This window comes from Dreissena polymorpha, chromosome 6 (genome assembly GCF_020536995.1).
Source record: "Dreissena polymorpha isolate Duluth1 chromosome 6, UMN_Dpol_1.0, whole genome shotgun sequence".
Classification (NCBI taxonomy): Eukaryota; Metazoa; Mollusca; class Bivalvia; order Myida; family Dreissenidae; genus Dreissena; species Dreissena polymorpha.
In genome coordinates this window covers 64,993,228-65,009,076 of record NC_068360.1, presented here as the reverse complement: position 1 = coordinate 65,009,076, position 15,849 = coordinate 64,993,228, and the positions used below count along the sequence as shown (strand labels likewise).

General features: G+C 36.0%; 1 protein-coding gene across 1 annotated transcript; it reads left to right on the top strand.

The window, feature by feature from the left end:
• The first annotated feature begins 13,839 nt into the window (after positions 1 to 13,839).
• Positions 13,840 to 15,378, top strand: LOC127835752 (metalloreductase STEAP4-like). The gene has a single exon (XM_052362190.1). The coding sequence runs from the start codon at positions 13,840 to 13,842 to the stop codon at positions 15,376 to 15,378; it is 1,539 nt and encodes a 512-aa protein (XP_052218150.1).
• The last annotated feature ends 471 nt before the right edge of the window (positions 15,379 to 15,849 follow it).

Sequence of the window (15,849 nt, the reverse complement as noted above, 5' to 3'; positions counted from 1 at the left end):
ATATACGATTACGATCATTAAAATAGTTTATACATGACGTATGAGCAGCTGCAAAAAGAAACACATTAGGAATGCAAAAAACATATAACAACAATATGAGAGACATCGTCACCGGAGACAAAATCCAAAGATGCTGTATTCTTTCATAAGCAGCAAAAGATGAGAAAGTTCCGGGGTTAAAATCCTCAAAAAACCTCAAATCCTCATGGGATCCATATACTGCGGCAAACATAACCCAGCTAGAAGCAGCACAGCACAAAGCTGCCAGATTTGTTTATGGTGATTACAGGACGAACTCAGCACGAGCCAAATGATCACCTCCCAAGGATGGCAATCGTGCTGACTCCCGACTGGTACTGATGTACAGAATAATTAATTTCCTGATTAAAATACAAGCAGACCTGTACCTCCTATTGTGTCCCTACAGAGAGGGAGAAGTGTGATTTCTGGCCCCATTATGTCGACCAAACCTGTATAGGCACACCTTCTTCCCAGCAGCAATCCGACTCTGGAATCAGCTGCCGGTAGAAGTCAACACAGCTCATTCCTTGAATAGCTTCAATGTAGGCCTGATCACAAACACAGTTTTTATCTGGTTAAATATTGCACTTGTTTTTGTTACCTTACAACGACTTTGTACAGTCAAAGTGCGTCGATGCTCCAGAGAAGCCCTTCACTTAACGAGAAGAATACAATATCAAAAATACATACCTTATGTAGGCATGCAACGTATTCTTCTTAATATGTATATATCCAATATGGAAGTCTATTTAATGAGATAAAAGACACGCAAACATAATTTGGAATACCACAAAATAAATTTCTGCTCTCTGAGTCATAGTATTGGCATACACATGCGCAATATCGCACCACTCACACCTACGTGTAAGGGGATGAAGATTAATCTGCTAGTGAACTTAGAAACCATAAATGGTAGGCCCTATGCGCGGAAATCGAACGTGAAGATTTTATCCTCTTTAATGCTCTAAATAAAATGAAATATTCACTAACTATTAGCTTCGTCTACTAATATCTATCTGGTATGCAAAGAGTAGCCGGAATTAAGTAAATAAAAAAATATAAGTGCATGGATATTCTATTTAACTGCTAACCATTCAAAATAAAACCGCATTGAAATACTCACAAAAGTAAAGTGTCGGTAACGTATTTTCGTATTGTTCATGTGCACATTGTTGTACTTTGCTTGTACCTTGTTGGCTCTCTCGAATGTTGAAGGTATACAGCTAATTTTTATAACAAAAAGCAAAACAAGCAAGAGACACTGGCTAAACGTAATACATGTTTAACACCAACATTGAACGGATTACATGTGTAAATTAGATTGCGGGTGTGCGGCTTTAAACGGTACTGGTCATTGTATTTTTAGGGAATTTAATTACCGGTAGAAGTGATCACGAAAACTTAGATAAAGTTCGATGTTCATTGCGCTTGTTATAATTGGTCTTTGCAGTTCGTTTTTTTAGTTATGCCTAATGTTTTTAAATGAATGTGGAGTCTTCTTGAGTTATGTTTCACAACCTCAAAAAATGATGGTAACATACTCATCAAATTAAATTCGGAGTTTTATGCAATGCTATATTAGACATTCATAATATTTCTAATTAACAACAAAAGAAATTTCTGAATCATTTATATCGAAAACTACTCTGCAAGGGGGATCATTCAGTATTCCAGCCATAACGCAGCTTACATTTATTACCTCCCATGGACGATTATCTGAGCAAAATGCGTCAGTTTCATAGTTAAATTTGAGCCTCGCTTTGTGAAAAGGTGGTTTAATGCATGCGCGTTAAGTGTCGTCGATGATTAGTCTGTGCAATCCACACAGGCTAATCAAGGACGGCACTTTCCGCCTTATTTGAATTTTCGTCAAAGAGTCTTCCTTTAAATGAGAGATCCCATAAAGCGGAAATTGTCGTTTCTGATAAGCCTGTGCGGACGACACTTTACGCGCATGCATTAAACCGCCTTTTCTCATAGCGCGTATTTTTATTTGAACTAATGTTTATTTGAACTGGACCAATTTCATTTAAGTGTTGTAATATTTTAAAGGGGCAAATCGACAGCATTTCTTCCTTAATTATTAGATGCATTTAAACAAAGCCTCTCTATACGAGCACTTAATTTTTACTACAGCTGCAACCAATCTAAAATTTATAAAAACGTTATTTAATATTTTAAATATTTTATACGATTGCATTTTAGCTACTTGCTTTAAAATGGGACTCGACTTCACGCCTAAATCAATGTAAATTTAAGTGCACTAAACTACAATTGAATAGTGTACATGCGTATAGGGGTACTTAGTGTATATTTCAAATTTTATGTTTACACAACATTCTTTTCTACATGGTACCCCAAGCAATATAACAAATAGAAATAGTTTATCTAAAAAATGTGTAATGCAACATCTTTAGCGTCTTTATGGCTACTTTTTGTTTGACTGACCAATTGCTAAACATTATTTTGTTGAAATCACAAGGCGTCAACTTTACAGGGCGTCACATCATGGAGGCATTTAAGGATGTCGCAATGAGTTTCAGTACCAACTTATACATATTAAACCATGTAACTGTTGAACGATAATACACATTCTTTTAGAGCTACATGTAGTATAACTATTTCGAGTGAACGTTTGAGCGACCTGATTTCAGTCAGCACAGGCGTGATATATTAGTGAGTTAGTAAAGAGACGATCTGAATTGTATTGTTTCCTAATTGCAAGTTAGCAGTCATTTACATTTATAGCTCGATAACATTAACGTGGCACTCGTGAAATTCATTACCATTAATTATAAAATTGATCAATCGCCAAATACGCAATCGCTCCGCTCACTAAGTTGTGTTTTCATAAAAAGCTTATTCCATTACTCCGACAGTCTTTGTTTATCGGGCCATGTGACCGAAATAAACGAAATCTGATTGATTATTACGTGAGTTTGATTGACAGCTGGCGAGTTGTCAATTGAATTGTTTCCTTTATTCGCACACGGTTTTGCTCGTGCACGTTTTGCTAGAGTTTAACGAGTCAATACAAATAACTATTGGTTCTATCAAGGTTAATCGCTTCCAAAGCAGACAAACATATATTCATCGTATCTGTATTTTAGTATATTTATGCATAGAGGTCAGTACCAGATGAATATTGGCGAGCTTTACAACGATATACTATTTGCAGAAAGAAAATTACACTTCATCGAATACAAATGTTTTAAGGGCGTTCTGGTCGATTTATCATATTGCGTTGAAACTAAAATTAATTTGGTAGTTATAGCTTTTTCATGTCGTGTGTGATATTCTATTTTTGTTTCATCACCTTACTGGATTAATAAATCAAAGATTTAGAACTTGATAGCGTGCTTTAACTAAGTGGTGTTACATAAAACAAAAAAAAACTGTGTAATTTTGTGACTTGTGTCCTGTTCGTGCGTTTAGTTAATCTGATATCCTTGAACAATCTGCTCGAAAGTCATGCCTTTATTTAACCTGGGTATTTATGATTACTGACCTTTTGAACGATAGTAAGCGACGTTCCACTAGACGAGACTTTTGGCAAGGAGACTAGTTACGTAAAATGCAGAGTGTTCTTCTGTTATCATAATCATAAGCATATATCCTGAAATTGATAAAACCAATTTAACAAACATTGTTTGCAATTATGGGATATGCAATTTAACAACGATAAGCGCAAATCAACATTAACCCATTTGTGCTTAGTAGACTCGCCCATCCTTCTAATTTATTTCCAAAATTAATTAGGGATGTCAAGTATATTTATTTCTATATTTAGAATATTTCTTACAGAAATTCCTTTAAGCAAACAGCGTAGACCCTGATGAGACGCCGCATCATGCTAGGCCTAAATTGGTAATGCAAATAATATAAAAACGAGAAAAAAATCTATCAATTTACAAACAACAAAAATAAAATAAAACTTGAATATATCCCGCAAGTTTTTCTATAACAGGATTGATATTATACCTGTATGCTTACAATAATATACCGATTGCAATTTGTTAACGATACGGACCAATAAAAATTCAGAAAATAATAAGTAAATGTATTGCTCCCGAAATAGCGTTTATAAAAGCAAGCATAAAAAACATGCTCGTCAATCTTCAACCATGTAAATCACGCCGTTTTTGTATGGGCCGTTAGGTAACTTACTTCTTATATAAAAACTAGTTTTTTTAGCTTCATCGAAATTGAACTTAGCTTTACCCATTAAATGTATCACATGACTAGGGTGATACCTTACATTACATACATGTTATGTCGTACAACTCGTCGTTTGTCACTGTTAAAATACATATGAGCCGCGTTCTGAGAAAACTGGGCTTAATGCATGTGCGTAAAGTGTAGTCCCAGATTAGCCTGTATTTTTAGTTTCAAGGAAGTAGTCCCTCCTTACCGAAAATCAAGTTTAGGCGGAAAGTGTCGTCCCTGATTAGCCTGTGCGGACTGCATTAAGCTCAGTTTTCTCAGAACAAGGCTCATATAAACCAATTGATATCCCTCCTGATACCTCCAGTATTTTGTTGGTGTGATATAATTATGTTTTAATACCCGCAACAAAACGGAACACACTTATGTAACATAATGACTCATTATATACTGGATGACTCATTATATACTTAAGCAGTTATCAATCAAGTATGCAATCACATGAAACATTACCACCTGATTGTGATATATTTATGGGCCCTGATCTTTAAAAAGGGGATTAAATGCATGTGCGTAAAGTGGCGTCCCAAATTAGCTTGTGCTGTCCGCACAGGTTAATAAGGGACGAAATTTTCCGCTTTTATGATATGTTTCTTTTAACGAAAGTCTCTTCTTAGCAGAAAATTAGTGAAGGCGGAAAGTGTCGTCCCTGATTAGCCTGTGTGTCCGCACAGGTTAATAAGGGACGACATTTTCCGCTTTTATGATATGTTTCTTTTAACGAAAATCTCTTCTTAGCAAAAAATCAGTAAATGCGGAAAGTGTCGTCCCTGATTAGCCTGTGTGGACTACACAGGCTAATCTGGGACAAAACTTTGCGCACATGCATTAAACCCGCTTTTCACAGCGCAGGGCCTATATGAAAATGTCATATACAATTAAAAAATATGGTTACACATAATGCGGCGTCTCATCTGGGTCTGCGCTGTTTGCTTAAAGGAATTTCTGTAAGAAATATTCTCAATATAGAAATAAATATACTATACATCCCTAATTTTTTACATACATTGATCCAATTTAGAAGGATGGGAGAGTCCACATAAATGGGATGAACAATAATTCATATTACTTGTGTTTGTTATAATTATATATTTGACTATATAGTTAGTCAGATATCTTTCGTGCTATTTAAGAGAGCTTCCGACAACGAAATACTTTTCCATTATAAGGAATAATACGTCGTCATGGACGGTTTATATGTGTCGTGTTCTGAGAAAACTGGGCATTATGCATGTGCGTAAAGTGTCGTCCCAGATTAACCTGTGCAGTCCTCACAGGCTAATCAGTGACGACACATTCCGCTTTTATGACATTTTTTCGTTAAAATATAGTCTCTTCTTAGCAAAAATCCAATTTAAGCGGAAAGTGTCGTCCCTGATTAGCCTGTGCGGACTACACAGGCTAATCTGGGACGACACTTAACGCACATGTATTATGCCCAGTTTTCTCAGAACGCGACTCATATGTGCGCGTGAAATCGCTTCCACGAACACACGCATCGGGATATCGCCGCATGTTTCGCAGTTTGTAGCGGACCTTTCCACTCAGGAAATAGCCTAAGTGGATGTTTCTCGATTCTCCGAGCAGTTTGTAGAGATAAGTGGTCCCGTCGAATGCTTTATCTTTGGTGGAGTTGTTATTTAGCATATGCGTTTAAAAGTTTCGCCGTATTTCTAACAAGAGTTCGGTTAAATGCACACTGATAGTGCAGATTCATTCACGGTATGTTTGCCATTTATGTATTCGTTAGGCAACTCCGATTCAGTGTCATAAACTTTGATTGTCGACGAATATATCTTTTTTTAAAGTCATATAAATCACATATAAATCACATGCATTTCTACTTCCGTCACTTAAACAGCTTTATTTTAACATATGTATGGAATTTAATGATTCATGAACATACTGCCTTCTGCGAAATAATGTGATTACGTTCTTATCCTTTGCAAGCAGTTTTATACCTGCACTGACATGGGAACATGTTCATTACATTCGGAAAGCAAACACGGAAGCAGAGACGCATTTTGTGTTATTATTGCCGTAATTATTAAAGCATTAAACATCGAAAATGCGTAAATATATTTTAACCTTTATTTGAATGTAATGCATCGTTTGTATAATAGTAACGCAAGTTATGAGACACGAAGGACATTTTATCGACTTAAATTAAAACAACACACCATTGTTTGTCAGCTGTTTCTTTTCAACAAATGGTATATTTTTCTGCGGTTATTTTACGTGTAATTCGCGTTGATTACTGCCTAGATGATAACATGCTCTTGAATTGCAAGTGTACTTATGTCATAACTGCCAAAAAGCTTGTTTTTTTACTGCAGTATTCATTGATATATCAATACAAGAAACATACTCACTGTCTTTGTTGTCAACAGGTAAACATACTTAAACAAACCTATTAACAATAGCCTAAACATAACGTATTAACACGAAAGCACAAAACGGTTTTTATAACAAGCTGTCTAATGCATGAACCCGTTTTGTTTTATTTAATGGTAATTTATAAAGGTCTTAGTCATGTATTGACCTTTGCGTAAGTATGACTGAATGTTCTCTGAATAAGTGCGTACAATAACAAAATTCGGTCGATATTACACCAAGATATCGGTCTAATGCCAGGCGATCCTATGTCAAAAGCCTCCGTGGTGGGATAACTCATTTCATCACGATTACATTCCCACATAATAAGCACGTACTATGATTTATCTCAGCACGAATACTTTACAACATTACTAGTTTTTACCACGTGTTTACTATGATTTATTCTCAGTATATATTATGATTTATCCTACATGTCCCTACACTTTCCCATCTTACTAGTATTTCATGTGATTTATTCTTGGCATTTACTAAGATTCATCCTACACTTGCCCTCATTACTAGTTTTTACTGTGATTTATTACTAGCATTTACTAGGATTTATTCTCCAATTTCCAACATTAATAGTATTTACTATGATTTATTCTACGTTTTCCCACAATACTTATATTCAATATGATTTATTTCTACTATTTATTAGTATTTATAATATACCTTCCATATTATTAGTATTTTCTTATATTTTTAACTAGTATTTACTCTGATACATACTTTAACTATTGTTGGTTTTGTACGTCTATTGAAGATTGGCATATACAAAATGGTGTGTTTTCTTCTATATAGGAAAAAATCAACTGTTCTGTTCAAAATTTCAATAAAGGTATTATGAAAGCCATGCAAATTATTGGTCATGTGTAATTGTCTCCATACTCAGCTCTCTAATTGGTTATTGAAATGTTCCGGCTAAGTTATTTAGTTCGCTATAAAAAATTAAAAGTCTTTACTGCGTTCATGTCTTTCAAATGTTGCGACTCTGATTTAAAACATTTACTTAGAATAAAGTAAATTCTTTTAAAAATCGATGATGCATTTTCTCGAATAAAATACACATGAAGTTAAACTTCAGATTATCTAGTGTCACATTAACATATAATAAAATGCGGTCCTTTATTTATAGCAAAGAACCATTGCCAAACAGACAGACAGACAGACAGACAGTTTATTCCGACTTATACACAAGTACATCGTCTTCATACTAAAGTATATACATTTTTTCTGTCACGTAACTAGGTATAACAACACAATATTAAATAACATAAAATACACATTAACGAGTACAAATACTTATAAACTATCAAGGCGGTAATAAATTGTATTAAACAGTATTATTTAAAATCGTATTTCTAATAACAAGAGCTTCTTTGATATATTTACATACATTGAAAATAACTGATTTATCACAGGAAATTAATAACTTTTGGAATTTATATACTGATGGGTTAATATAAAATATACGGTTTAAATATTTTTTTCTTAAATCCGTGTAACAACGGCATATACATATAAAATGGTATTCATCCTCTAAATCCAAGTCATTACAACATAAACAATAACGCTCATTTCGTGGTATGTTATTTTGGGCGTATCTGCCCGTTTGGATTCTCAACGGATGCGCAGAGACTCTTAATCTTACAAAAAATAATCGCAAACGTCTGGGAACTAAGTCTAAATATGCTTCATAATCCAAACAGCTTTTAATAGCTTTGTACATCACTAAAACAGAACTATTATTCAATTTACCGTACCACTCTTGTTTAAAATTATCAACAAGTCTACATCTGAATTCGCTGATAAAACTATTAACTTGTACAACGTTTGGATTTTCAAAAACATAACTAAATCCATAATTATTTAACAAATTCTTTACATTTGAGACCCAGTTTGTACAACCTTTATTACAATCATTCAAGGCTTGTTTGTATACAGTTTGCATTATGATATTCTCATTGTTGAGAACCTTAAACCAATATTTAACAATTTTAACAAATCTGTTTACATACAATGGGAATCTACCTAATTCTCCATAAACAGCAACATTACATGTATTTATTTTCACCTGCAGCAATCGTTTACAGAATTTCAAATGTATACGTTCAATATCATCTGACTTGGTGAAGCCCCATACTTCTGAAGCATAATTTAATATAGAACCCACAAATGAGTCAAACAACTGACAAAATATTTTTGGTTTTATGTCAAATTCTTTGCATTTAAACAATAATGTATTCATGGCTTTAAGGGCTTTACCAACCAAATGCTCCTGAGTAAGTTTAAAACTTCCGGTATAATTTAACACTGTGCCTAAATAATTAAAGTTGTCAACCACTTCAATAATATTACCATTGTATGTCCAGTTTTCGTTATCTTTTAGTCCGCCAAACAATGAGGCACAACAAATGAACTTGACGAGACATACAAGTATTTAATACAAAGCACAAACGAAATTGGCATGACCGCCTTGGAACGGTCAATTCAAAAGGACTTGAGGTTGAAGAAGCTCCAAACCTCAAATTGGATCTTAGTAATATACTCAACATTTAACATTTAAGAGAACATAACAATTAGCCTTATTGTGTCACGATTTAAATTGAACAGCAAAAGCAATAAATGTCAATACATTTTACTTTTATTATCTTTTATCATATCATAAGTTTATTTATAAGTCGTCGCTGTTTTTTTCACGACACCTTTATGTTCCGACATGCCCCTTTGACCTTTTAAGAGAAAATATTTAGTTTTGAGCCAAATTAGGTAAAATTTACCCCGGCTGTCTGGGTGTTCGCCAAAGAGAGTTTTGATCCAAATAGACCAGTGCACGATGGCCAGTGAGAATTTAATGTGCGTTGGTTGACAATTAATAAACAACTCATGTCTGGTTACCCTTAAAAGTACTCCGCCAAGGGAGTGCTGACAATTTGGCAAATATGTTCTTCCTACTCCTCGCGCGCTGCGCCGCCATTATGGCTACTCTTGACGTCACCAACCGTCGAACCGAACCCCAGAACGGTTTCCTCAGTACGTTGAGTATACTTAGTACCGCCGTCTTAGGACACTTCCATTGTATTCAATAGCCACCGCCTCGAAGTCCAGGACAGCATCGCTGCTCCAGGTCCGCCCCGTCTGTACACTACGCTGGTAAATCCGTTGTCGCGCTGTCCCCGTCCCACTCCTGGCGATTATAGTGGCAACCCCTATACCACTATATCTTCATCCTCTACGGACAATTAGCGTTCCGCTTGGGGAACTTCGATCCTCAAGTTCTGGGAGACAGCGAAGACTCTTTCCACACCGGGCGATTACAGTGGCAACCCCTAAACAACTTATATTAATCACCTACGGACAATTAGCGTTCCTCTTGGGTAACCCCGATCTTTGAGATCTCGGAGACAGCGAACTTGGCATTAGAGAGGACGTCCTGCTCGAGGGATGACGTTACACGCTGGATTAGCAGAGCCGCCCGCAGATGTTCCCCTTTTTTATCCTCCTCAATTGATGTAGTGAAAACCACTATACAGCTACCGATTATTCGCATTCCGCTTGCCGATTCTTCGGAGAAGTCTTCAAGAAAATCTTTTACGGGTGACTCTCGCCCCGGTCGCGACGTGCACACTCCAGCTGCTGGCCGAGACTTTATCTCAAGGGTTACATACGGGGTTATATATGGAGTCACCTCCCTGGAACGGTCATTGCAAATGCACTCAGGGTAAAAACAGGTTAAACAAACTTTAATTTGGCCCAGAATAATTCATTCAACATTTACGTGGACATATCTATTCACCTAACGTGTTTCAAGTAATAAATAGAGAAATACATTAGTAAAGATTGGTGAACCAGTTTTCTCAGTAACGTTATTGACAATAGTAGTTTTTTTGAGAACGTGGATGTTATTTTAGTATCTAGTTCATATATTTTAGCTTACGAGTAATCAACAACTTAATAAGGAATTAAGAATTCCATCTATTTACGTTTTTGATAGAGTTTATTTTGTAAATGATTGAAGGCAAAATGGCATAATGTATTATCAACTAAAGTGTATTTTGGCAGACATTGACGAGGTTTGTTTAGTGGTTGCCGGCGATCTGAACGGGCGAAGAAGTATCATGAAAGATTTCATCCCAGATGACAATGAAGATGATACGACCGGTGGTGACAACAGCTTACCGGGTGACATATTTCAAATACCGTGCCAAAGTTGGAGCGTGCAGACGAATACGTATGCAAATTATTTCATTAAATGTGCTGTTAATTAGCCTTTCATATTGTGAATATCAAATAAACAGAGACACGCACGGGGACATTTTAGGTACGGCTAACAATGGGAGCACATCCTGCATCTTTGGAATTGTTTAATAATCTGAACAAACAGTTGGAAAATAATAATTGTTGTGGTAGGTAAAATTGATTATTTAAATAATTTGTGGACAAACTATTGTCATAAATACTTTTGATACGTTTACACTGAAAAAAGTATTGTGATAAGTATGAGGATTATAATGGAAATAAATAAGAAGAAGAAGAGGAAAAAGAAGAAAAATTCATCATTTGATAACATTGATTATGTTCACGTAGTCTTTTTAAGTATTAAGAATGTAATGTTACAGATGCATGTTCATCTTCAAGGCTTTTGTTTTCGGGCAATTTCACAAACTGTTCGATGACGATTTTAACTCATTAAATCATGGGTTACCTGTTCGTATCAGAAACTTAGGACGTGTATTTTGATATTTTAATGTAAAGTATTCGGATACATGATAACTTGCCCTTTAACTGAAAACATAATAGAAATACCATAATTTTTTGTGATATGATCTGCTTTTGAATATCTTTGGTTAGACAACCTGTCGTTTAAAGTTTATAAAATTGCAATCTTCTCGAGACAAATTCCCATATTAGATAATGGAACTATAATTTATATGAAAAAGAAAACGGCGGAAGCAACAAACGTGCCTTACTTGCCGTTACTGACCAATGTATTTTACCAAAAGGTAACACTTAAAAAAAAGAAAGATTAATTGCAAATTAAGCGTAAAATGTTTGACGTGATGCCTTGTTCGTGTGTAATAATATCCAGTATTGTAGTGATCTTAGAGATCGACCCTAACACTTTTATTATGGTCGCGAGTATTTCTGATTAATCGTCGAAAGGGATGTCGATCCGACATGGTGACGATCGGGTTCCCCAAATTATACCGTTTTTGTACGAGATGATACGGTATTCTACGTTTATTTTGTACCAGATGCGCTCTGTGACGGATCCTCAACATAGTGGATGCGATATCTTTCACGGGGTTTATTCGGGATAAAGAGAATATTATGTGAGTTTTGGATAAAGATCAAGTTTATCAATGCGAGGCTTAGAACCATGTTAGCGCGAGGCTTGCATGGTTCGAGCCCAGCATGATAAACTTGATCTTTATCCAAAAATCACATTATATTATTTTTATCCTATTATGTCTTCCCTTGTTCCATTAATAGTTATAAAATATTGCATTTTTTGACGATTCTATCTGTCCGTAGTTTATGAATCTGATCTAAAATAGTGATAAATTAAAGCTAAAGTTTATACGATCGTTGATATTCTATCGATTTTCATCTGGTAATAGGATAAAATACTTTAATATATGATACCTAATAATCTTATTGCAGCATTGTCATATAAGTAATCCTTCTTATGAAGACGTGCCGCTTCGTGTGTCTAGTAACGAACGGACGCAAACGGACAATTCGCCCTAGTTAAATGATTTCTATGTAAACCGTGTAAATCGCATGTACAGAATATAACAATGTTTGCTTGTCCCATCTATCAAAATGCTTCGACAAAGTTTAAAAGGGGGAAGAAAGAGTAAATTGTAAAGGTTTATTTCAAAATCCCAATGTCTTCTTTTTTGTGACTTTTGCCATGACTAAATACAAGTTATATAAATTCACCCCGACCGGATTTTGACTTCTTGATTTGAGTTCTTCATTAATTTTTTAGCGGATAGTCGTAAAGAACAGGCAATGTTTTTTGCATTACATTTACTGCGATTTCCCGGATGTTGAAGTACGAATTAAAAAAAAGTTGTGTCGCTATTTATTACAATACAATACGATTTGATAGGTTGAACCATAGAAGCAATTAATCTCAAAAGGTTGTGTTTATCGAAGACTTTTTAACCGTTCACAAACTTTCTACGATAAACACATTGACAAGCTGACAACAAGATCTCAAAATGTGGGAATATAGCATTAGAACATGGTCATTTACTCTGTATCGGATAATAGTCGGAACATAGCATTAGAATATGGTCATTCACTTCTGTATCGGGAAACTTTAATTGGAGTTTATATGTAGTTTTATTTCGTTTAATTGTGTAAACGACTGATGTTAACACTGACAACACGTTTATCCACCGTCTGTATTAAAACTTGTCCAATATGACCAAATGTGATTCAAGCAGGTCCTTAATATTTCGTTTGACCAAAAGAGAAATAGTAAAGCAGCGACGTTCAAAATGTCTTTATTTCAGAAACTCAATTTCATTTTTCAACAGAGTGAAAGGACAGTGACACGACGGTCTATATAAGAAAATGTTGTTGCCCTTAACCCATTAATGCCTAGCGTCTAGAAAAAAGGCCTTGGAAAACAGCGTAGACCCAGATGAGACGCCGCATGAAGCGACGTCTCATCAGGGTCTGCGCTGTTTGCTTAAAGGAATGTCTGTAAGAAATATTCTAAATATAGGAATAAATAAACTAGACATCCCTAATTTTGGAAATAAATTGATCTAATTTAGAAGGATGGGAAAGTCCACTAGGCATAAATGGGTTAATATCTTCAAATCCTAGGAGTCAAATGTTGACGTATTTGTGCGCAGCGCATTGTCATTCATCGTTAAATGTTGCAATGTCGATTCTTTATAGATATATATGTGTCGTGTTCTGAGAAAACTGGGCATAATGCATCTGCGTAAAGACACTTTTCGCTTTTATGGTATTTTTAGTTTCAAGGAAGTCCCTCCTTACAGAAAATCAAGTTTAGGCGGAAAGTGTCGTCCTTGATTAGCCTCTGCGGACTGAACAGGCTAATCTGGGACGACACTTTACGCATATGCATTATGCCCAGTTTTCTCAGAACGCGACTCATATATATATATATATATATATATATATATATATATATATATATATATATATTTATATTGTTCAACTTTTTTAGAAATGTCTAGCAAAGAAAAAAGACGCCGTGTTGGTATATTGGGAACCGGAGACTTCGCGAGAGCTCTAGCAAAACGCCTCTTTTTCTCTGGATATGACGTCATTCTAGGAAGCAGAAAACCGGAAAAGAAAGCGATATACGCTATGGATCAATGCCTGTGCAATGTGCAGGTTCTATCCATCGAGGAGTGCATTAAGAGTGCGTCCATTATATTCCTGGCAGTCCATTTCGATAATGTCAAGGAGCTTCTTACAGAACACGTCGTGAAACTCGAAGGAAAGATTATTATCGATGTATCCAATAGAGAAAGACCCAGCAGCGTCACGTCGAACGCGGAACTTGTCCAGAAAATGGTTCCCGGCTGCATTGTTGTCAAGGCGTTCAACGTCATATCTGCCTACGCGATGGAGAACGATTATAACTCGAGCAGTAAACAGGTCTTTATTGCCAGCAACAGCGAGAACGCGCGAGATGTGGTGGCCAATATTGCAAAGGACATGAACTTCCGACCAGTGGACTTTGGAGGACTGTTTGCTGCTCGGAGAATCGAGAAACACCCGCTGCGACTATTTTCGGAATGGAAAGGCCCGCTAGGTTTCGCAGTTTGCGTTTTCATCGTTTGGCTAATATTTCTCATTTATATATACTATATTGTAGAGTCCGTATATAAATGGGAGCAACTGTTCGTCAAAGTGCTGAACAAAGCCTTTTGCATGACAGGCATAACGACGTTGTCAGTGACATACTTGGCAAGTAGTTTTGCTACAATGGTTCAAATCTACTACGGCACAAAGCACATACGTTTCTCGCGGTGGCTAGATAAATGGCTGAAAAATCGAAAGCAACTAGGCCTCCTATCCTTCGCGCTGATATCAATACACGTGATCATGTCAGTGCTGACCATGTCTCCGACGTACCTAAGCTCCTGGTATCACAGTACCACAGTTACAATTCCCGCGAATCTCACGGTACCGTTGCAGTTAAAGCAGACAACGTGGATGAATTGGAAAGGAGAGGCGGCCTGTTTGGTTGGCATCATAGCCTACGTGGTACTTAGTTTCATTTGCGCCACCACTTTCCCGTCCGTCACGGACACGTTAAACTGGCGTGAGTGGAGGTTCGCGCAGTCAAAGATGGGACACGCTGCTCTGCTGCTATCTGTCGGACACGTTCTGGTCATGGGGATACCAGGATGGCTGTCAAAGCCCCATCTCATTTACAAATCTATTACATTCCTGTGTTTAATTATACCTTGGATAACATTACTCGTTAAACTTGTATTTTCCTTCCCGTTGGTAGACCGCTATGTGATGAAATTACGCAAAGGCTGGGAGAGAAGGGAGAAAAATTGTACAGCGGACTGCGCTCGGCCCGTTACGAACGAGGTGTATGCGTCTTTTGACATGAACGCGGGGAAGCGGAAAGCGTGCACGGACGCATGCACGTGCCCTGATGACCCAATGCCAATGATGAACTTTGGGAGCTCTATAAGCATCATTGCTAGTGGGAAAGGTCAATTAGAAAATATCCATAGCCTTTAATGCTAATGCTTGAAAAATAGGAAGTTGCTGAAATAAAATTTTGACAGTTATATACTTATTATTTTCTTTCACTTAATATAAATATTGGACTATATTAAAACGTGTATTTTGTTGTTTATTAAGTGATATTGAAACATAAAAATTATAGATTGCTTCGGTTCTATAAATATCAGCAGATAATGTTCCGCTGTATGTTTATGTTTGTGTTAAAATTCAAATATACAGGCATATTTTCGTCCATTTGGGTGGCAAAATTCATTTTCCTACCAGCAAAAAGGATATATTTTCCCTCAAAAGAAAGACAAATCCCTTAAAAAAATAAACATCAGGAGTTTTAACTTCAGTACAACAAGAGTTAAAATGCTATAAAATGAATTCATGTATTTATTTCCGATAAAGAATATTTAAATTACTACATGTTCATTATTGTAGTAAAATAAAAAAATATATTGAAATATTCCATATTGGAAG

Excerpts from the sequence above, each read along its gene's own strand:
- LOC127835752 (XM_052362190.1), top strand. The coding sequence starts at position 13,840 with ATGTCTAGCAAAGAAAAAAGACGCCGTGTTGGTATATTGGGAACCGGA.